Source organism: Bidens hawaiensis, unplaced genomic scaffold, assembly GCF_021521415.1.
Source record: "Bidens hawaiensis isolate Kalapana, Puna unplaced genomic scaffold, B.hawaiensis_p1.1 tig00000512_1, whole genome shotgun sequence".
NCBI lineage: Eukaryota > Viridiplantae > Streptophyta > Magnoliopsida > Asterales > Asteraceae > Bidens > Bidens hawaiensis.
Window position 1 is genome coordinate 5,894,931 of NW_027491033.1, and position 24,296 is coordinate 5,919,226.

Below are 24,296 nucleotides of genomic sequence, written 5' to 3' on the forward strand. Positions count from 1 at the left end.
TGTTACTTTGTGTTGATCTCCAAAATAGTTTATTTGTCCCTAATCGCGTCATTAGTCTCTATCAGTTGCAACCATATTATGTTTATCTAATTGGAAAATTTGGTAAGTCATGCTTTTTACTATACACGAAAGACTTGAAGAATTTTAGGGTACACATTTAATACATGATTAGAGGTTTTTGTGCACTCTCATTTTCAACTATTTTTATGAGTAAATTAACTTAGCCCCTTTTCTTTCTTTCTTTCTTACTTCTAAAATTTATTTAGATCTTTTGTATTTTTCTTTGGGTATATGCTTGTAGAATCTTTCATTTTAGTTTCTATGAAACTATGTTTTTGTTTATAGTTTCTATCATTCACTCCATCGATCCATATTGAAGTTACAATATAAGTATTTAACTAACATTATTTGTTTTATCACGTGTAAAGTAACACAAAGTATAGAGAGTTACAACATGCTACTAAACTGAATCGATATCTTTCATGTAGCATTGCTACATATGAAAGATATCGATTCAGTTTAAGCCGGTTTTAATCCCATATGGACTGGATTTACAGAAAACCATTTTCATTTGTTAGCGTATGTACAACCGGTTCAGTGTAGGCTTTTATTAGTTTGGACCGGAACCTACCTCTCATTAATAATTGTATGTTATATATATCCTTCTATGCAACTTTCCCTTTATAAACTTCCAAAAAAAAGTTTTTTTTTGTCTTGTGCTTTGTCTGGAAATAGAAATATGATTCCACGTGTGTGAGAAAATGAAGCAAAAATCACACCTATGCTATAAATTTACATGAACACCTCATATTTTTCCTCAACAATTCTTGTTCTCTCTCTCAACATGAGGAAAATGGGGATTTTGAAGGACGACGGTGTCATTTACAAGTCAGTGAACCAAGTCGATCTTGGACCTCATAGCAACGAGGTCTACCTTCATGCTGACGTCAAAGGTACCTTCATATAGCTCTCTCTAATCTCATTTATATATATACCGTGTTGATTTCATAACCAATGTTTATTATGTGTTGAGAGTCATAAAAATTGCGTAATCTATTAAATATATACAATACTAGTTTTTATCTCCCGTATTACGGGGGTTGTTTTATATTGTTTGTTATAATATTTATTTATTTTTTTAATTTATATTTTTTTATTATATGAAAGTTAATAATATAGTTATGGTTTGATGATAATTTGTTTCACAAATAAATGAGATGTTATAACCCGGTTTAAAGCTATATGGTTTTGATGAGACCCAAGATCCGTTTATTTTTTTTTACTATGAAATTGATTTTTTAATTATAAATAATATTTATGAAAGTTAATAATATACTTATGGTTTTATGAGACCCAAGACCCGTTTATTTCTTTTACCATCAAATTGGTTTTTTAATTTAAATAATATATATATATATATATATATATATATATATATATCTTTTTTAAAATAAAAAAGATATTATTTTTTATTATATCCTATTTTATAGGATTTTTACATAAATAATTTGGTGAGAATAATTTTTAATTTAATGAGATGTTATAACCCGTTTAAGGAATATCTGGGTTTGGTAAGACTCATACCCATGAATTCGGGTCAAATGCATGAGAAGCCTCCATTAAAAAATCAAGCAAATCCGGTGACTCCAAAAAAAAGGGGAGCGACCACATCACGACACGTAGGATTTTTATGTTTTCGTTTATATATATTATAGATAGTACTTCAGGTAAAATTATAAAGTATTATTTCTTTGATTATATCTCCTCACTTCTTTAAAAATATAATAATGTACACGTATGCATCTAGTGTATATATGCATAGGCAAAATGCAACCAATATAGTATTTTATAATGTAATCTTTAATAGATTGGAGTGTATACATGCATTTTAGTCAATTTATAGTATTTTATAATGTAATCTTTAATAGATTGGAGTGTATACATGCATTTTAGTCAATTTATACAATAGATAGTATAAGAGTCAGAATTGATGAATGGTTCTCAACATATATATATATATATATATATATTTATTTATTTATGTGTCTAAATTACAGTTATATAATATGGAGTTTGTAATGAGGTTAAATGTATGCATGTAATAATTTTATATATAGCTCCTCGGATGACCGGACGGTTTGCAAAGATGTTCGTTTGGTTTTTGAAGATGGCAATTATAGGTGAAGTGTTGTATTTTCTGAAGAAAAACAATCGAATTCACAAGGTACCATTTTATTATTATTATTATTATTATTATTATTATATAATAATAACAATCTACCATTTTATTATTATATAGTATTATTATTATTATTATTATTATTATTATTTTATAGTATATACTACGTACAAACAATAATAATAATAATAATAATAATAATAATAATAATAATAATACCACTTTCCCTACATTTTGTAAAGTAATTTGACACTATTTAATACTGCCAAACGTAGTTATTGTTAACTGTTGATTCGTATTAATTATTTCTTTCAAGATGATGGATGTGTTTTCCAAATAGGGTTGGCTGTAAATGTTTCAAAGGCTAGACTACCATTAATAATTGTTTGAAAAATATAGTGTGGTGTGGAAAATATAAAATGACTTCACGTAAAGAAAATTGTAGAAGTTTGTGTACTATATCCAAATTTATAAATCAAACTTTTGTATATTGGGGTATATTTACGATTCTTAACTTTATGTGGTTACCATTTTATATACTTTATCTCATTTCACTCTACCTCGTTATAAAACTGTTTACCCTCTTTACCCCTATTTATTTAATGTAAAGTTGATTCTTAAATTATTGCGTGTATATAGAGGATTTTAAAGCCCGTTAACATTTTAACTCATCTTGCATTTAACGCCCTTAACTCATGAAGGGAATGGTATGCGCTCGTTATCCCTTGCCAATTCAGCTTTAATACACTTGGGCCATATGATGCAGGGGGGCGTCGGGTCAAGACAAGCTCGTGAACAGAGCTGGTTTGTTTCATCTATTTTAATAAGTTGAAAAGTTACGATCGAGCTCAGCTCCTAAAAAACTCTAGCAAGCTTGTCGCTTGCGGAGCCAGCTCAATTATTTCTTATATTTTCTTTTACAAATATTATTCAAAAAATGGTTGTGACGTAACTTGTTGCCCTTTACCTGCTCCTTGAATGCTATTAAATTGGTTAATAATTTTACATGAAACAATTTGCTATATATATGAAAGACAAAAAAATATATTATTATAACATAAACATAATTCAATATTTATAAATACGGGACTTTAGAGAATTATGTATTACTTTTGTTTTCTTCTTTAACTTTTAAAAACAATTTTTTACATAATCCAAAATTTATGAACAAGTGAGCCAAGGAGCCAGTTATCGAGCAAGCCACAACTCAAGTCAACCCTGGTTCGGGTTCTGCTCATTTACAAACTTAGAAAATTTGGCTAGTTGGCTCGGCTCGGCTCGTTATTTCATATTCTATTTTAGAAAGTCTTTGGGATATTAAATAAAGAAAATGATTTGAAACATCTTAATTTACTAACTTTCTTCATTTTACTCTGGTAAATTAATGTAAAATACATTGAATTATTTCCTTAAGACAGATATTTATTAAATTAGCTAGTACATTTTGTTTTACTATCTATAAAAACAATATATCCTTAACATTTCATTTTCATATCGGTAAGACCAATGACAACAGCATAATAAAGTTAATAAAAGTAACATAAATTTATTCATTTCAACAGCCTTAGTTACTATCATTATGCATTGCCATCATCGGTATTTAACAAGGAATGATAGATTGATGTTATTTTGCTTTCTTTTGTTTGGACCATAATTTTTAATAAGATTTATGCATAAGGATTAAGCACACACTTATAAAATTTATAAAAATATAGAGTCACCTTTTTAAATGGTCAATACTTCATGAATTGACGTTTTAACTTTATTAAACCTTAAAAATACGACCATAAATAATCTTTTATTTTTATAATTATGTTTAAAGAAGTCAAAACTGAAACGATAGTGTGCAAAATGTCAAAATGTCCCCCAAGAAGTTTCTACATCTATAAAGAGTGTGCTAGTAACTAACATTAATCACTGGTTTGACATTTAGTATTATTTTTTTTTTGAAAGGCCAATTTTATAAAACCAAAAAAAAAAAGACTACTAGCAAGTAGAGATGGTCAAAAAAACCGGTCCGGGAACCGGTTTGCCGGTTTAAACCGGAAACCGGTTTTTACGAAAACCGGTTTTTTAAAAACCGATTTGACCGGTTTACAAACCGCCGGTTCGTATTTCGGTTACAAGTTTTAGAGCCAAAACCGGTTAACAAACCGGTTAATGGAAAAACCGGTTTTTTTAAAACCGGTTATTATGAAAAAAAACCGATTTGTGCACCTCTACTAGCAAGATGTAAGGATCCTCAAGATACAAGAAATAAAAGAACTACAAATACAGCTAACTAAATTATACAAGTACTGAATGAACTATAAAGGAAAGTTAACGAAGTTAAAACGCTTTCTCCCATTTTAGTCCCAATCTCTTGTTTCGATTACTCATCTAAATGAAAGACATAACCTTTATGTCATTTATTACTTTTGCCATTGAGAAATCCTTATTATTAAAAATTATTCTGTTTCTCGTAACAAAATTGTCCAACATGTTACTAACATAATCGCTTTAATCACTCCGCATTCCGCTTTAGTAATTAGAAGCAATTTAATATCTTAATTATATATAAGAATTGAAAAACAAACATATTTTTTTCATTTTACATATAATAATTAATCAAATTTTCATTTTACATATAATAATTAATCAAATTTTGGTATATTAGCATCCTTAAAATTTTTTAAAATGTTAATTGTGAAATTTATAAAAATAATTGAAATTGGATGATTCAGAATTTTTTAAAGTATCGTCGTTAATATCTAAAAAAATTCTCAAAATGTCTCATTTTAAGTGAGAGATTCCAGGTATGTCCACCAATAAAAAGACATTGCAGCCTTGCAAGTATGTTTCCTTCAAGCTCGTCATTGGTAACGTGTATTTTAGACGGGATGACGAGCTTTTTGTCCAACTAGAAGACGGCATTTTGTCACCAAAGAAGTCGTCCCAACATGTTTGCCAAATATTTGGTCGGACCGCTTAATTTCTTCTTCACATATTTGGTCAAGACGCATAGATTTTCATATTTTTGGCTGGGACATATATTTTACAACTTTTTTGTCAGGACGAATAGATTTTTCAAATTTTTGTCGGGCCGCCCTGTTTTTTATGATTGGTGTAGCCTTCTTGTTGGATGAAAAGCTCGTCGTGACGACTAAACGACATGTCACTTTTTGATGGGACAAAACAAGAATCAAAGGACATTTTGGCAATTTTCTTTTTTCTTATCATATTTAAAGAAGTCCAAATTAATTAGATAGGTAGTGTTCAAATCAACACAATGTCACCCGCAAAGCTTCTACATATGTAATGATTGTGCAAGTAACAACAACACATGAAAGTGTTATAAATTAATATATAGGTTTTTTTAACGGTATGAAATCAAATTATAATTCAGTCTTGATAAAAAACTTAAAAACATCATGTGACCTGTCACTATGCAGCTTGTTTCATTTGCAGTTTTGGAAGATTCACCTTTATATGTTCCTTTGCACCCTTATCAAGGTCACTATCATTGTTCAATGTTCATAACATCAATTTTAGAAAAATATAATCACATTATAATTTCAAATCTTACATTTTTTAAATCTTAAATTAAGAAATACTTATGCTTGCAGATGCTAAACAAGAATTTAAATGCTTGGACTCTGGTTTATCAGCAGCACAACAAGTTCAAGAGGCCAAAGACTGTTTGGAAACAATACCTAAACATTTAACTTCAGATATCTATTTTCGTAGATGGACGATAATGGACTACTCAAGAGCATATGGATCGGGAGTGATAACGCCTCACATGGTATTTTCACGTGTGAATTATAGGCACGACTTGAAATTCATGGGTTTAAATTTAGCTAAACAGGTCGTGTTTGGGTTGACTTGTTAAGTCGTTAAGTAAAAACAATGTGTGATTAGTAACAAACAAAAGTACCTACTAAAATCTTACTCGTAGCAGAGCTATTTATTGAGTAAGTTGAACATGCGTCTGTTTCTTTTGAATTCTTATTTGGTTTTAGGTTGCACAACGATTAATATCAGCGATCAAACAATCTTTCGGTCCAGGGACGGGTATGTCATTCTTCATTAAATATTGTAGGGGTATGGTATTAAACCCGGTTTACAATCCTAAATTTATTATATTTGGTTTGTTTTATTATATGGGCTAATACATTTGTTATTGGGCTGAGGAGGTTTGTGGAGGTAGCCCTAATTGGGCTAGGCCCATTAGGGTATCATGATGGTGGCCATGAGACTCTATATAAGGAGGTCTTCACCTCCTTATCATGGGGTCATGCTCAGTAGGTGCCACCACCAGTTTTTGTGTCTGTGAACAAGAGATCTTGAAGATCTCTTAGCGGTCACCTCCACACCCCCAAAACGCCACTGCAGATCGCGAGCAGCCGGAGGAGAGGATCAGCAGACCAGGATGCGGTTCATTCATCTCGAAATCCGTGGAAGCTACGTCATGAGTCAGGTCAGATTCCATTTCGTGCTTCGACATTGGCGCCATCCGTGGGACCGCAATGAACCACACTGGCCTCTCTTCTCGGCCCTCCGATCCGTTCATCAAAATCTCAGGAAGAACCACCGAGCTCTTGGGGAAAACCCTTAGATCTATGTTTTCAGATCTGGAAAATACTTCCAGATCTGGAAGATGCAGGAGGAAACCACCAAGCTTTTGGGGAAAATCCTTAGATCTGTGTTTTCAGACCTGGAAAATACCTCCAGATCTGGAAGAAACAGGAAGAAAATGAGCTTTTGAGGAAAACCCTCAGATCTGGGTTTTCAGATCTGGGTTCGTCCGAGCAGCAGCCACACCTCATATTCATAGGTTTATAAACCCTATCAGATCTGTTGGTTTTACATAAAACCTACCTGATGTGGATATTCAAAACCTTTGGGTCGCGCGCGCGCCCAGGCGATTACTCTGCGCCTCAGCGGGTCGCGCGCGCGCGCCCAGGCGATTACTCTGCACCTCAGCGGGTCGTGCGCGCGCGCCCAGGCGATTACTCCGCGCCACAGCGGGTCGCGTGCGCCCCAGGCGATTACTCCGCGCCCCAGGCGATTACTCCGCGCCACAGCGGGTCGCGTGCGCCCCAGGCTATTACTCCGCGCCACAGCGGGTCGCGTGCGCCCCAGGCGATTACTCCGCGCCACAGCGGGTCGCGCGCGCGCCCAGGCAATTACTCGGCGCCACAGCGCGCGCGCGCGCCCAGGCGATTACTCTGCGCCACAGCGGGTCGCGCGCGCGCCCCCAGACATGAAGGCAGAGCATGCTCAAGCAATAAGCATGCTCAAGCAATAAGCATGCTCAAGCATCAAGCATGCTCAAGCATCAAGCATGCTCAAGCAGCAAGCATGCTCAAGCATCAAGCATGCTCAAGCAGCAAGCATGCTCAAGCATCAAGCATGCTCAAGCAATAAGCATGCTCAAGCATCAAGCATGCTCAAGCATCAAGCATGCTCAAGCAATAAGCATGCTCAAAGCAGCAAGCCTGCTCAAGCAGCAAGCATGCCCAAGCATCAAGCATGCTCAAGCAGCAAGCATGCTCAAGCAGCAAGCATGCTCTAAGCATCAAGCATGCTCAAGCAATAAGCATGCTCAAGCAGCAAGCATGCTCAAGCATCAAGCATGCTCAAGCAGCAAGCATGCTCAAGCAGCAAGCATGCTCAAGCAATAAGCATGCCCAAGCAATAAGCATGCTCAAGCATCAAGCATGCTCAAGCAGCAAGCATGCTCAAGCATCAAGCATGCTCAAGCAATAAGCATGCTCAAGCATCAAGCATGCTCAAGCATCAAGTACGCTATCAGATCTGTTGGTTTTACATAAAACCTACCTGATGTGGATATTCAAAACCTTTGGGTCGCGCGCGCGCCCAGGCAATTACTCGGCGCCACAGCGCGCGCGCGCGCGCCCAGGCGATTACTCTGCGCCACAGCGGGTCGCGCGCGCGCCCCCATACATGAAGGCAGAGCATGCTCAAGCAATAAGCATGCTCAAGCAATAAGCATGCTCAAGCATCAAGCATGCTCAAGCAGCAAGCATGCTCAAGCATCAAGCATGCTCAAGCAATAAGCATGCTCAAGCATCAAGCATGCTCAAGCAGCAAGCATGCTCAAGCATCAAGCATGCTCAAGCAATAAGCATGCTCAAGCATCAAGCATGCTCAAGCATCAAGCATGCTCAAGCAGCAAGCCTGCTCAAAGCAGCAAGCCTGCTCAAGCAGCAAGCATGCTCAAGCATCAAGCATGCTCAAGCATCAAGCATGCTCAAGCAATAAGCATGCTCAAGCAGCAAGCATGCTCAAGCATCAAGCATGCTCAAGCAATAAGCATGCCCAAGCAATAAGCATGCTCAAGCAGCAAGCATGCTCAAGCATCAAGCATGCTCAAGCAATAAGCATGCCCAAGCATCAAGCATGCTCAAGCAGCAAGCATGCTCAAGCATCAAGCATGCTCAAGCAATAAGCATGCTCAAGCAGCAAGCATGCTCAAGCATCAAGCATGCTCAAGCATCAAGTACGCTATCAGATCTGTTGGTTTTACATAAAACCTACCTGATGTGGATATTCAAAACCTTTGGGTCGCGCGCTCGCCCAGTCAATTACTCTGCGCCTCAGCGGGTCGCGCGCGCGCGCCCAGCCAATTACTCTGCGCCTCAGCGGGTCTCGCGCGCGCGCCCAGGCAATTACTCTGCGCCACAGCGGGTCGCGCGCGCGCCCAGGCAATTACTCTGCGCCACAGCGCGCAGCAGTTTTGCATTCGCGCCACCGCATACAAGTTTTCGCATACATGTTTCGCACTTCCTTTTACCAATTTGAGCAATATAACAACATTATATTGACATCAAATTAAAAAGAAAGCGAAGTAAAACATACATGCGTGAGCTCCAAGCTCAAACGCGTTGACGAGTCTTAACTCTAAAACGTCAGGGCCTTAGCCCAAAAATATGAGTCTTAGCTCAAACTTGAAGGCTGGGAATCCTCACAATTTCCCATACGGCTCCGCGCCATAGGCTGGGAATCCTCACAATTTCCCATACGGCTCCGCGCCATAGGCTGGGAATCCTCACAATTTCCCATACGGCTCCGCGCCATACTTAAAGGTTGGGAATCCTCAATTTCCCATACGGCTCCCCGCCATACTTGAAGGTTGGGAATCCTCATAAACCCGTCGGCCACGCGCCGGCTTTTATTATCATTACTATCATTGCCCGTAAGACGCCCCGCGCGCAGGTTTCTAAGACGCCTCGCGCGCAGGTTTACATTATTATTACAACCCGTAAGACGCTTCGCGCGCAGGCTACTGTTATTATTACAGCTTGTAAGTCGCCTCACGCGCCAGCTCAGTTATTATTACAGCTCGTAAGTCGCCTCACGCGCCAGCTCAGTTATTATTACAGCTCGTAAGTCGCCTCACGCGCCAGCTCAGTTATTACTCTTAGCTCGTAAGACGCCTCTCGCTCGCAGGCTTTATTATTTTCAGCTTGTAAGACGCCTCTCGCGCGCATGCTTTATTACCCAGCTTGTAAGACGCCTCTCGCGCGCAGGCTTTATTTCTCAGCTCGTAAGACGCCTCTCGCGCGCAAAGCTTTATTATCCTTATAACTCGACACCACCATTATCGTAAGGATCACAACGCGTCACCATCATGGAGAAAATCTCCCAGACTCAAGACAATAAAGATAAGGCCGAATAAAAGGGAAAAAACCGCCCTAACACCTTATAAAGTCCAACGCTCCACCTAAGCGCTTGCGCGCCCAGGAGCAACGCTGGACTTGGGGGGGCTTGTAGGGGTATGGTATTAAACCCGGTTTACAATCCTAAATTTATTATATTTGGTTTGTTTTATTATATGGGCTAATACATTTGTTATTGGGCTGAGGAGGTTTGTGGAGGTAGCCCTAATTGGGCTAGGCCCATTAGGGTATCATGATGGTGGCCATGAGACTCTATATAAGGAGGTCTTCACCTCCTTATCATGGGGTCATGCTCAGTAGGTGCCACCACCAGTTTTTGTGTCTGTGAACAAGAGATCTTGAAGATCTCTTAGCGGTCACCTCCACACCCCCAAAACGCCACTGCAGATCGCGAGCAGCCGGAGGAGAGGATCAGCAGACCAGGATGCGGTTCATTCATCTCGAAATCCGTGGAAGCTCCGTCATGAGTCAGGTCAGATTCCATTTCGTGCTTCGACAACTATGAATCTCATGATATTCTAAAGCAAGCAACCGAGTCAACTCTTCGGTATGAAAGAGGTAACTAACTGTCAACATTTCTATACTTTCTCAAAATAACAAAAAAAAAAAAAAAAAAATTCCACGCATTCATGTTCACCGATGTTAATGTATTTAGGAGAACCGATTTCAGTTTTAGATGGAGTTCCAATTGCCATCAAGGATGAAATAGACTGCCTACCATATCCGACCACCGGTAAGTAGAGGTGACAGTTTTGACCCGAATAAACTATCAAGGGAATGGCCCAAAGAAACAAATGAAAAGAAGAGTAAATTCCGCTTTCGGGCCCTATGTTTTGGCATGTTTAACCCTTTCGGTTCAAAAAGGAATCTTTTGACATATATTTCCCCGAGGTTTAAATTCTATAACCCTTTTGGTCCCTAAGTGTAAAATGACCGAATTGCCCTTTCTGTTTAACAAAAAGAAAGAATGAGGTTAGCATCAAGGACTAAAAGGATTATAGAATTTAAACCTCAGGGCATGATACGTCAAAAGGTTCATTTTTGGACCGAAAGGGTTAAACATGCAAACCACGGGACGAAAAGCGTAACCTACTCGAAAACTAGATACCCACTTTGACCCAGCCCGATCCGCTCATTTTGCCACCTCTACAGTCTCTAGTAACCATTTATATTATTATTATTATTACAGGAGGTACTAAGTGGTTGCACAAAGTGAGAGTTTGCAAAGAAGATGCTTGTTGTGTTAAGCGACTTCGGTCATGTGGTGCCATACTTGTAGGGAAGACAAATATGCATGAGCTCGGTTCGGGCACTAGTGGGATAAACCCGCATTATGGGTATACCACCTTTTCTTAGATTTCACAAAAAACACATATCTTAAACTCACATGACTGTTTTGTTGTGAATATCATGTAGAACGCCGCGGAATCCGTATGATCCCAAACGAATATGTGGTGGTTCGTCTAGTGGATCTGCTGCTGTCGTGTGCGCTGGGTTATGCCCGGTTGCCCTTGGTGTTGAAGGGGGAGGTACATGGATTTACTAGTACCATTGCATTACTATAAAGTGTTCAGGGTCATATAACAAGGTGTGTAAACAAGGCAAGCCGCTTGTGAGCTACTCGAGATCAACTCGCTGAAAACTCGAGCATAGCCAAGCTTAAAAATAAGCTTGTTTAATAAATGAGCCTGAAACGAGGCCTACTATCTATATATTATTTTAATACAGTATAAATATATATTTAAATAATAATAATAATTATTATGATATCTAAAATTAAGATAAAAATAACTATATAATATATATTATTTATATCAAAAGTTTTAAACTTATATAGATATTTATAATTACATATAAATAAATTAAAAAACTAGTAAGTTAATAAAGGAGCCAAACCCGAGTTTGAAAAAATACTTACGAGCTTATCTCAAACTCGACCTTTTGTAAGTTTAAACGAGTCAAGCTCGAGCTTATACAAGCTCGGACTCTGCTCGGCTCGGCTCGGCTCAACTCGGCTTGTTTACACCCTGTCCCAACCGACCCATTTCACCACTTGTGAGATAATATGTTGAACCATCCTATAACACAGTTAGAGACCTGGTTTCCTTGTGTAGGATCTGTGAGAATGCCTGCTGCTCTTTGTGGTATCGTTGGTTTAAAGCCGTCCTTTGGTCACATACCACACTCTGGGTCGGTATTATATTTTGAACAAACCACCTATTATGAAAATTAATTAGTTAGTTGTTTTAATACTTCTTTCCCAGGGTTATACCTCTGAACTGGACAGTTGGAATGGTTGGGATCTTATCCGGCACAGTTGAGGATTCACTAATCGTGTAAGTATTCTCTATTCAGTTGTTTTCATTACTGCTATATAACAGTCATGATATATAGCAGTAATGAAAACAACTGTGCAAAGTTTAGATGAGTCGATTTGTACAAAAGTCATTGATTTTTAAGTCAAATTTAACACACTATTTACAAATGGACACCGTTTTCAGTTATGCTGCAATGAGCGGAGAAACCGAAACATGTCAATCTAAACTATACCTTCCCATGCTAAAGCCTTGTACTCAGATGTCTAATATCAGACTTGCTAAATCTAAAGAGGTACTAACCAGCATACTCTTAACTGAACCCTGTTCTTTTTCCAAACATTAAACTAATAAACTTTTCGGCTTGTTAAACGCCAGTGGTTTAACGATTGCAGTGATGACATCAGAACATGCTGTTTAAGTGCTCTGGATTATCTTAATAAATGCTACGGGTGGCAGGTACGTAAATCGGTTCATAGCAAACCATCATTCTACAATGTACAACAAATGAGAATACTAAAATAACGTTCTTGTTAAAAAAATTCCTTTTGTTATAAGACTGTGGAAGTGACTATACTGGATATAGAGGCGATGCGTTTGGCACATTATGTAACAATAGGTTCAGAGTGTTCAACTTCCCTTGCTCATCATATGGAAAAGCAGTAAGTACCTTAAACACATAAACTATTCGTAGATTCAAAATAGGATAATGCTATTGGCACACCAGCATGCTTATCACATTTGTATGAGGTTATACGGTTGCAAAGCATAGACTTGTCACATCTGTAACATCACACGTGCCGTACAAAGTAAACTTTTACAAACGCAGATAAACAAACAAGTCAGTTTCAGTAAAGTAATACAAGCCCGTATAGACATATCATAGAACATCTTATACATCCCATACGATTTGGCAAAAAGTCATAAGGTCCGTTTGACTTGTTAGTGGTGTGTGTATACCTCTGCCTTTAAAATAATATGGGATACTTTGATCGGAAATTGAAACAGTAACAAGTCAGAATCGGGCTCAGATGTAAGAGTGGCGTTTTCTGTATACGGAGGTTTCAACAGTAGAGACTACTTGAATGCACAACGAATAAGGTACGTTTTTTTGCAGACAACCCTTCTATGTTCAATGTTCACTTAAAATGTTTATAAATAAAAGGGGTGCTGTGTAAGATTACAAAAACATTATAAGAACAATAATAACATAAATATATGAATAAAATGATTTATGGCATTGTAAACATTAATGTACTGATTTGACCACTTTTGAGATGAAACACAACTCAATGACCATTCAGAAATAAAAAGGACAAATAAAAATATTCCCCGGCACGTTTTTTGCAGGAACCGCCAAATGAAGATTCATGAAAAGATATTCACTATGGCTGATGTCATTGTTACACCTACAGTAGGGTATTACCTTTTAAATTTTAAACTCATTTATCCGGGGGCACATTCATTTCAGAACTAATAATATGTTAAGAACTGTCATAACCCATAACCCTATAATGCACTTGTACATAAAAATGACTTGTTTCTTGTTTAAAATAGTGTAACAGCATATGAAATAAAGGATGATGTTCATGAGACCGGAGAATTGGACTACATTAATGGAGGTATAAAATATATTTTTATTTCACAGCTGACCGTAGCATCTTATTTCAACCCCTTTTTCTCTCAGCTGCGCTCATTAGATATTCTATAGCCGGAAACTTTCTGGGATTGCCAGCTGTCACTGTTCCGGTACACTGTTAAAACTAGATACTTATTCTTATCATTGGTAAAAGAAAACTAGTAGGTCGGGCAACGGGCCAAGAACAGATACTTTCTGTACAAGTCGAAGCACATTTTTGTCAAATACGAATACCAAGAGTATAGTATTTCAGTAACAATATCTAATCGACCAAAACGATTCTAAAGAATTTTTGTTTGGAAAATACAATTTGTGACCTTTGACTCGTTTGACCCCCTTTTTTCGGTTTACCAGTTAAACATAACCTGAATCAAACATATTGAAGAGGTAGGTCCCAGCAGAGCCCAGTTGGACCCGCAAGACTCACCTTGAAGAGGGACGTCTGCGCAGAAACCAACTGGATACGCAGGACCAACCATGCTCAGAGACGTGACGTCCTTACGCGCAGTACGCAAGCTGTTCCCGCAGGAAATGCCTCCCAATGGTGAAGGACTCCGCCTGTCCCCGTAGCCTCGGATACAAGCCATTAGGGAAGGCCACCCGCGCAGCAAGGCTACACGCACAAGGCACTTAGCTCTCAAATCACTCAGTGTCACCTGAGGGAATGAGCAAAGCCGGGAACAATCCCGCATAATGGCGGGAGGGGGAATACTCCCGCCCAAATAAGCCAGTCCGTACGATACGGGAAGATCTTCTGTACTGTACCTGACGAGGTATGGGAAAAAGATCTGACTAAAGATACGACAGCTTATGGACAACAGTATGGCGAGCAGCATGCTCCTACACTGTATGTCACTATTAGCCGCTGCCTACTCACCAACTCTTGTCACACCACGTGCGTAGCCGGCAGTTGGTGGAAAAGGAATAGTATACAGCAGGCCTGGTCGCTATCAGCCGCTACCTACCCACCAACTACCAGCAGGGCACGTGCGTAGGCCACTGTTGGTGGAACAGGAACACTGTTGCAGCTGGCCATACCTCCTTGGAAACCTACGTTCGGCTATAAATACCCCAAATGGTATGACCATCATATCTGATCACATTATCATAACATCTTATCTTATATCATCATATTATACCTGATATCTGCTCTAGCAATCTCTTAATATACTTTTATATTTAAAGAGCAATCTAGTCTGATTCTCACGCCGGAGGGTGGTCACAAGGAGGAACCCCCCCTTCTCAGTGACGAGCTCACGGTGTCTGTTTTGCAGGTTATCAGAAGAACCATCTTCCAAGGGTCTAACCCCTCGTGGGAAACATCTATCTAACCCCCAGGTTACCAGTAATCTGCCCGGGGTCCGGTTAGTGTTTCTTCAATTGCGCCATCCGTGCATAAAGCTAGAACTACATTTTTCTCCAGTTTTTTCAAACTTCTACAAAGATGGTTAGAGAAATTCCGGTAACCACAACCCCAGCTACTGGGGGTAATACCGGTAACACAGTTTTTACAAACACTACCCCGGTTACCCAAGCCGGGGCAAGTGAAGTAAATTTTACGAACACTACCCCAGTTACTCATGCTGGGGCAAGTGCAGTAAATGATCGCCTACTGGGATCCACTGATACCCAGTTTGAGAAACGAAGATTCCCCCGCCAAACTCTCGATGAAGTTAAGGCATGGGCGGAGGCACGACAAAAGGAATTCCAGGCTGAGTTGGACGAACGCTTGCGTTCCGTACAACAGGCCGACGAATTCGAATACTGGGAGGATGAATCGGAGGAATCCGACTCCGACGCGAACCCTCGCCATAGGGCAAAAGGGAAGCGTAAGGAAACGAAATCCCAACCGAAAAGGCATTTTGGACAAGCCTTCAAACCAAAAAGCACAGGTGGAAGTCCACGAGACTTCTCCAAAACGTTCAGACCAAACGTTGCAAATGCGGGAACGTCCAAATTTGCAAGGGACATTGCGGAAGCAATCGCCCCAAAGAGTGCCAAACAAATGCCTAACATAGGCACATATGACGGTATATCTGATCCAGACGATCATTTGAACAGGTTCATAGCGGGGGCAACCGTCAGCAATTGGACGGAACCCACGTGGTGTTACATGTTCCAAATGACGCTTGTTGGAGCTGCTAGAGCTTGGTTTGATCGTCTACCGGTCAACCACATCTACGACTGGGCAGACTTCCAGCAGAAGTTTAGCCAACACTTCAGCCATCAACGGAAGTATACCGAGGAGCAATGGACAATCCTCAAATGCATACGAGAAGAAGATGAATCTCTGCCAAACTTCATCACTCGCTTCAACTCAAAGAAGCTAAGTTTGGGCAATATCAGCGAAGATCTTGTTCGCGCGGCCTTCATCCAGGGCGCGCATGACCCAGAGCTCATCCGCACCCTAACGGGTAAAGATGGCATGCCATCCACATGGGATGCCATCATGACAGCAGCAAAACGCTATGCGGAAACGGAGAAGCAACTGGGTAGAGATCTCCCACAGAGCACAAACCTCTACACTCAGAAGACGAGAGAAGACAACGTCCTCACCGCCCGACTAAATAAAAAGCGGAAGCTAGGCATTTGGCAGTCAAGGGTAAACTTTGACATCTCATCCGGCTTGCAACATCGATTGGGCGGAAAGGATAATGTACAGCCGCACCGAAACTCCAGATGGACGCCACTCACCAAAAGCGTCACTGAGATATTCGCCACTGAAGAGCTCCCGTGGCCAAAGCCTCCAATAATCCGACATCGTCACGATGCTGATCGGAGCAAATACTGTGACTTTCACAAGACAAAAGGCCACAACACTGAAGAATGCATAGACGTAAAAGACATGGTCGAAGCATTTGTCAGAGATGGGACGCTCGCGCACCTCGTGGCGCAATAAAGGCTGAACAGGCGGGTGCGTGTAGAACCCCAGCTGGGGAAAACACGAATAAAAATTCCAGCTTCAATGTCGAGACTACATGCTGCGTAAAGAACGAGATCCCGAACCAGGTGCGTATCGGCTCGATGGCACTCCCATCCCAACAATATGGAAGGGAGCTTATTTACACAGTTTGCATGTAAATCAATTCCAATTTGTAAAGAAAAGGCCAAGAGCCACTTCTAATGGAAATGATTCTCTTTAGAACATCGAATCTGATGATTTTACATTTAATACTTTTCTGAACACTGGTGACGGCATTCATATTACGTGAAGTCGTTGCGTGGGAAGGCGGTCCTACCCGCACAAACCCAATAACAGGAAAAACCTTCACGCAGGTCAGTTGAAGGGGAAAAGTTCAACACCCAAAAATGAAAGTGCCGGTCTATCCGCACGAATCATAAGGAGGAAACTGAACAATAACCTATCAACAACCGCGCGTCGAACGGTTAAACTATGCAACACTGGTGACGGCATTCACATTATGTGAAGTCGTTGCGTGGGAAGGCGGTCCTACCCGCACAAACCCAATAACGTGACAAACCTACACGCAGGACCTACACGCAGGTAAGATAAGGGTAAAGTTTTGCCATCCTACTAAGTGCAAGTGACGGTTCTACCCGCACAATCACGAAAGAGGAAGCAAAACTTCGCACTTATTATCAACCACGTTCAAAGGTTAACTTATCCTCAAAAGATGAGGAAAACCTACACGCAGGTCAGATGAAGGTTAAAGTTTAGCCATCCTACTAAGTGCAAGTGACGGTTCTACCCGCACAATCACGAAAGAGGAAGTAAAACTTAAACCCATTAACCACGTTCAACAGGTTAACTTATTCTAAACACTTGGAAAATTGCTAATTTAAACTAAGTATGCAAGTCATAAGTTTATAAAGCAAGAAACCCAAAGAAGGAAATAACAATCTTATACGCAAAAAGATTTATAGTTCACAAATGAATTATTACAAGAATGGCCGGGTAACTACCCGCCTACGAAAAGAAAATAAATACATCCGTACAAGACTATCCTAGCAATGGGAAGGGATCTTCAAGATCAGGCTTCAGGGCCGCTTCCACTTGGACCCGCTAAATCAGAAGAACGGGGCGGTTCGAGGAAAGCTTTAAGGATAGCTAACCCATCATCAGCAGCAGCTACTTGGTTCACCTTCTCCACCACTGGATGCGGGAAGGCGGCGTATTGATTTACCGCTTGGTCATATATGGCTTCAGTATCAACATTGTACAAAGGGAAGTTGGAAGGCGGGAAGCCTTTCTCAACGAACCCTAGACCAAGCAGGAAACCGACCCGTTCCCCATCCTCGTGAGAAGCGTTGAGGGCTGCGCTCATAGCATCGTCGTAGGATGTCTCTGAGAAGACCCGATGCACAACCTGCAAAAGAAAATATGTGTCAAACACCTTTTCTATGTACAAAGGAAAGCGTGAAACGTAAAGCTAAACATACCTGAGGCAACGCTTCTCGAAGAAGCCATTCCTTGGCAACCAGAGCTTCTTGGAGGGCGGCTTGAGCTTGGGTGCTGGCGCGTTCAGCTTCGCTTTTGTTGAGGTTGGCAAGTAGCACTTCCTTTGCAGCAGCCTCTTCAACGCCCTTAAGCTTCCGCTCGGTGTGGTCAAGCACGCCCCTCTGGTCCAGGATCTCTTGGAGCTTCTTGGCATCTTCCATCGCCAAGGCATCATGAGCACGTTGGAGAGCCTCCAATTTGGCCTTGAGCTCCTCGTTCTCCACGCGTAAAGGCTCAGCAACGGCTTCAGCCTTGGTGGCCCTCTCGGTTGCGTTCCTCGCAGTCTCCTTAGCCAGCCGTAGCTGTTCGTTAACAGCTTGGGCAGCCTTGGAGCGGGCCTCGAGTCGCGCTTGAACCTCAACCTCGAGGGCCTTGAAGGCCTTCTCCTTCTCTGCAGCAGCTGCGGCCAACTTTTGGTTCTCCTCCCGAAGAGCCCGCGCTTGAGATACTTCCTTGGCGCGAGCTGCTTTTAACTTGTCGTTTTCACGACAAAGCAGCTCGACGCGCGGCTGCATCCGGGCCTGGAGAACCCGAAGCTCATTGGTTAGCCTACCCTCCTGGTAGCTAGCCATGGCTTCCCCCAACGCACCATGGGGAGCAGCGTGGCGAGCCCATTCCACGCACTCCACAGGGGTACGAAGGGTTGTTCCTCGGCGTATGTTCCATCGCGGAACATACACTTCATTGGAATCCGACACTGCAAAAAACAAAAAAGCAGTTAGGAAAAAGATGAAAAATAAAAGTGAAAAAGGGCCAAAGGAACCCTACGCACCTGTAGGGTCTATAACAGGCCGATAGCCGCCGAACCCATCACCTGAACCCAAAGGAAACCCATCCAAAAGGTCAGGCAGATGGGAAGGTGGCAAAGATTGGCGAGTACTCCCATGCGTACCTGATGGGCCGGCCGTCGGTGCCGGTGGCGGGGGCATGGTGGCAGCCGCCGCAGTCGCTGCCGCAGAATCCGCAGCAATCGTAACCGCCGGCTCGGTGAAGGATGCTGTAAAAATCGCACTCACGGCCGGCGGTGACGTCAACTCGGCTGGAACAGTCGGCTCAGAGTGAGCAACTGAACCAGCGGGAGCAGGCGCAGGCGCCTGGGTCGACGCCTCAGGTAGGCTGACCAAGCCTACCGTCATCGGCGGAGAGGTACTACTCGGCACTCCACCCTGGAATGCGTCAACATCCACGCCTGCACAAGAAGATAAGTGTTACAATAAATTTATAGTGATAAATCTACAAAGATAAGGATGTTTGTACTTACGGGTTTTCTTGAGCCTGAACGTACGGACGGGCGGGGACGAGCCCGATGGAGCCGGTCTCTTGATACCGGTCACCGTCGTCATCGTTGGTTCTCCGGAGGTAACAGTCGTAGCCTCCGGAGCAGTGGTCCTCTCACCACCGGGGTTCCCCGCCACCTCTTCACTATCTGACTCGGTGTCAGATAAAAGCACGGGATCAGCTGTGGAGGCCACCTTCTCCTTCCCTTTCCCACCGGCAGCCTTCCTCTTCCGCACCAGCGGAGGACCATCTGCGGATTCCTCAGAAGAAGACAGGATGTCAGGAATTCCAGCAGCGGGTACAGCATTGAGGGGTTGAGGATAGAGTATCGCCTTACCTGGCCGCCGTTGGCTCAGGATCTCGTGGCCCAGCGGATAGACCTCCACAAACCGATCCGCCGTTTGCTCCAGGATGGGCAACTCGTTCTCGTCTAGAGCACGAGTGCCCACCCGCACGGGACCGTCAGCTTCCCGCGGGTACAGGAGCGACTCCAAATCGTTCCCCTCTGAAAGAAAAGAAACGGTTAGAAGACAAACTCATATCAGCAAGAAAGACAAGACATACCATAAGGAATAGAGTTCAAACCGTATTCGAGAAGGATGGGAAACCGAGACGCATCCTTCCATACCCGGCTCATCCCCAGCATCACCATCCCGGACTCCGCAAACCGGTAAACCGGAGATTGGACCCGGGATATCTTCGCGAACCATTCCGCCTCCTGGTAGCTGGAAGCGTGAAGGCTCGGAAGCGCTTGTCCCTTCTTAAACTTCATGGCAATGGGGATGGCGCGGGCAGAAATGTAGAAGAACTCCCACTTCCACGATCGGAGACTGCGCTCGGTCACGCAGATCTTCAAACCCTTAATACGGGTTGTCAGGGTGTACCACCCCTGGATGCACCTCCAAGTATAGAAGGTCATCAGGCGGTCCACATAGGGCTCAATACCCAGAATCCGGCACACCCACTCGAAGTGCCGGATCTTGGCAATCGCCATCGGATGCACCTCGGTCAGGTGCACACCGTGCCTCTCCAAGACACGGTACATAAACTTTGTCAATGGGAACCTAAGGTTCCCATAAACAAAGAATGCAGCATATACCCCGATCTTGCCACTGGGGGCATCGTACACAGTCTGGTGGGGTTCAGGAAACTCAGGCTCAAGAGACTCAAGCATGAATTTCCTGACGACATACTGGTACTGATCGACAGGTAGAGCACACTGGCACTCGCCCGCAGTACTCCTATCGTCGGCTACAGCTTCAGCATCATGGGAAGACATATTGCAGAGAAAGAAGAAAACGATTTCGGGAAAATGCTTGCCTGAAAAGGGGAGTATTTGATGGAAATCGCTAAGAAGAAGAAGAGAAGGGTGAAAGTGTGGATTACAAAGAACCCGCTCCCCCTTTATATAGTAATCGCAATTAATGCGGTGAATTTAATGCGGAGGAGAGAGAAATCGAAGGTGCAATGAAACTATGACACGTGGCAAAAAGCAAGCTGGAAACAGCTGTTGAAAGGACGTGTGCCAGTAATTTCGCGGCCACGCGCCCGAAAAATCGCGCCCACGCGCCTGAAAAAGCGTCTGGAATGACCATATAATGTCACGTCACCATAACTTCCTGCACGTCCTGACACAGTCAGAAGAAACCGTCTCACGACATTTCAGAGGTTTGGACTGTTCCTATCTTTCCACCAACCTTTCAAATTTCAAAAATTCAAAATTTAAAAATATTAAAAAGTAAGCGGGAAAATACCCCTTACCTTGGCAAACAAGTAACCGTAAGACGGATGCGGGTACAGTGTAAAGGCAAAACCCTTCACGCACCTAGCACCCGCAGGGAATTGAAGCCAAGCAAAACCTTGGCAAACAAGTAACCGTAAGACGGATGCGGGTACAGTGTAAAGGCAAAACCCTTCACATACCTAGCATCCGCAGGGAATTGAAGCCAGCTTTGGCGAACAAATAACCGTAAGACGGATGCGGGTACAGTGTAAAGGCAAAACCCTTCACATACCTAGCACCCGAAGGGAATTGAAACCAAATATTCCTCGGCAACCAAGTAACTATAAGACGTGTGCGGGTACAGTGTAAAAGCAAAACCCTTCACATACCTAGCACCCGCAGGGAATTGACGCCAGGAATACCTTGGAAGTAAAGTAACCGTAAGACGAGCGCTGGTACAGTGTTAAGGCAAAACCCTTCACATACCTAGCGCTCCGCTGGGAATTGAAACCAAGAAGGATCTTCTGGGCAATGCTTGCGGAAACGGAAATAACATCCCCGCATAGCGGGAACGTCGAGAACTACGTTGTTTGAAGCTCCAGGATGGAATTGGTGGTTTTAACATAATTGATCACTATGTTCAAAACTACCAAAACCTCATGGAGATTCCACAAGTGGGACTCAACGCTCCTGACTTGCGAGGAGGTTACAGACCCACCCGCATCATACCCAAAGACCAAGCAGGAAACTCGGGAATTTCTGCAAGTGACAAGGACTTCCGCGGGAAGAATCCCCATGGAAAACCTTAAAAAACCCTTTTCAAAACCCTTTGCTTAAGTCCAAAAGTTCACCTCACTTTATTAAACACGCATGAGAAGAACATTGGACTGGGGGGACTTGAAGAGGTAGGTCCCAGCAGAGCCCAGTTGGACCCGCAAGACTCACCTTGAAGAGGGACGTCTGCGCAGAAACCAACTGGATCCGCAGGACCAACCATGCTCAGAGACGTGACGTCCTTACGCGCAGTACGCAAGCTGTTCCCGCAGGAAATGCCTCCCAATGGTGAAGGACTCCGCCTGTCCCCGCAGCCTCGGATACAAGCCATTAGGGAAGGCCACCCGCGCAGCAAGGCTACACGCACAAGGCACTTAGCTCTCAAATCACTCAGTGTCACCTGAGGGAATGAGCAAAGCCGGGAACAATCCCGCATAATGGCGGGAGGGGGAATACTCCCGCCCAAATAAGCCAGTCCGTACGATACGGGAAGATCTTCTGTACTGTACCTGACGAGGTATGGGAAAAAGATCTGACTAAAGATACGACAGCTTATGGACAACAGTATGGCGAGCAGCATGCTCCTACACTGTATGTCACTCTTAGCCGCTGCCTACTCACCAACTCTTGTCACACCACGTGCGTAGCCGGCAGTTGGTGGAAAAGGAATAGTATACAGCAGGCCTGGTCGCTATCAGCCGCTACCTACCCACCAACTACCAGCAGGGCACGTGCGTAGGCCACTGTTGGTGGAACAGGAACACTGTTGCAGCTGGCCATACCTCCTTGGAAACCTACCTTCGGCTATAAATACCCCAAATGGTATGACCATCATATCTGATCACATTATCATAACATCTTATCTTATATCATCATATTATACCTGATATCTGCTCTAGCAATCTCTTAATATACTTTTATATTTAAAGAGCAATCTAGTCTGATTCTCACGCCGGAGGGTGGTCACAAGGAGGAACCCCCCCTTCTCAGTGACGAGCTCACGGTGTCTGTTTTGCAGGTTATCAGAAGAACCATCTTCCAAGGGTCTAACCCCTCGTGGGAAACATCTATCTAACCCCCAGGTTACCAGTAATCTGCCCGGGGTTCGGTTAGTGTTTCTTCACATATATTGTAAATGTTGTCGATAGGTCGGGTATGACAAACTTGGATTGCCCATTGGCATTCAATTTATAGGGAAGCCTTGGTCCAAAGCTATGTTAATCCATATCGCTTATGCAATGGAGGTATGCCTCGGTTATGTAGATATTATGCTTCTGTATCCAAACTTTACGCGTACTTGACTTGTTCTTTGTAGGCATTGTGCAAGGCAGAGTACAGGAAGCCACAAGTTTACTATGATCTTCTAACTAGCAACTAAGTGCTCATGCATTATACATCTCCTGGTTACAGTATTTTCTGTAAAGAACTTAAGAATACTACTTTTCATTCACAAACAATAATGTAAAGGATAAAACGCCCTTTTTTCTGTACGAATTATTCAAGAACAAATTTAGAATACATATATGGAGTCGTAAACAAAAAATATCAAGAACGTCGAAACGGCCATTATATATTGAAGATTGACTCGCAATACAAGTGAATCCATTTCAATGACAATATATAAAATGTTAAAACTAAAATAAAAGCCAAAAGAATGATGCATTATTAAGAAGCTCAATTACCTAAACAAATAATGGATCAATGTAAAAACCTCAACGTGTCGTGGGATGCAAGCAATTCTTTCGACATCCCACGGGCATTCAATGTATATAATTTTGACTATCTTAGGGTCGTTAGTTTCACGACACACCCCAAAACTTATATTGATTAAATACATCCCTATTGCTGGTAGTTTAGGCATAACAACACCAACTGCTTTACAAATCAAAGCATTCCAAATAACGGACATTCCCGTTGGGAAACAGGCCGTGTGAGCTACCTATTGTTCTAGAACTTTTAAGCGTGTCAACCAACAATTATTCATGATAGCAGCCGAGTAACCATACCCAACAACTAGACGTTGCAGCTCGGCGTGACGAACGCCATGACGAGTAATGAAATGGGAATCTATCGATAAGAGACTTTCATGTTTTGGAGACTTAACTGAATTGAATCAAGGAGTTGACAGGAAGCCTTTCCATGATTTCAACTTGCATTTCGAATGGTATGTTGTCTGACATTTTGGTCTTGAATAGGATTTCACTACTTCCAATCTTGTTTTTTTTTGTTTGTTATAGATGAATA

At 42.2% G+C, this 24,296-nt stretch overlaps 1 protein-coding gene across 1 annotated transcript; it reads left to right on the forward strand.

The window, feature by feature from the left end:
• Nucleotides 1-852: 852 nt before the first annotated feature.
• On the forward strand, nucleotides 853-23,547 carry LOC143634968 (fatty acid amide hydrolase-like). The gene is made up of 20 exons (XM_077102905.1): nucleotides 853-953; nucleotides 2,118-2,224; nucleotides 5,611-5,671; nucleotides 5,785-5,963; nucleotides 6,181-6,256; nucleotides 10,342-10,422; nucleotides 10,520-10,597; nucleotides 11,054-11,201; nucleotides 11,281-11,393; nucleotides 11,979-12,054; nucleotides 12,129-12,200; nucleotides 12,366-12,474; nucleotides 12,558-12,638; nucleotides 12,738-12,841; nucleotides 13,188-13,280; nucleotides 13,530-13,598; nucleotides 13,737-13,801; nucleotides 13,867-13,928; nucleotides 23,201-23,296; nucleotides 23,368-23,547. The coding sequence occupies exons 1-20, from the start codon at nucleotides 854-856 to the stop codon at nucleotides 23,428-23,430; spliced, it is 1,833 nt and encodes a 610-aa protein (XP_076959020.1). The 5' UTR covers nucleotide 853; the 3' UTR covers nucleotides 23,431-23,547.
• Nucleotides 23,548-24,296: the final 749 nt, after the last annotated feature.

Bases quoted from the DNA above. Each gene is read 5' to 3' on its own strand.
- LOC143634968 (XM_077102905.1), top strand. From the start codon at position 854: ATGGGGATTTTGAAGGACGACGGTGTCATTTACAAGTCAGTGAACCAA. The intron at 6,257-10,341 runs GTAGGGGTATGG...GAGTCAGGTCAG, and splicing joins GTCATTCTTCATTAAATATT to ATTCCATTTCGTGCTTCGAC. The intron at 11,394-11,978 runs GTACATGGATTT...TTCCTTGTGTAG, and splicing joins CCTTGGTGTTGAAGGGGGAG to GATCTGTGAGAATGCCTGCT.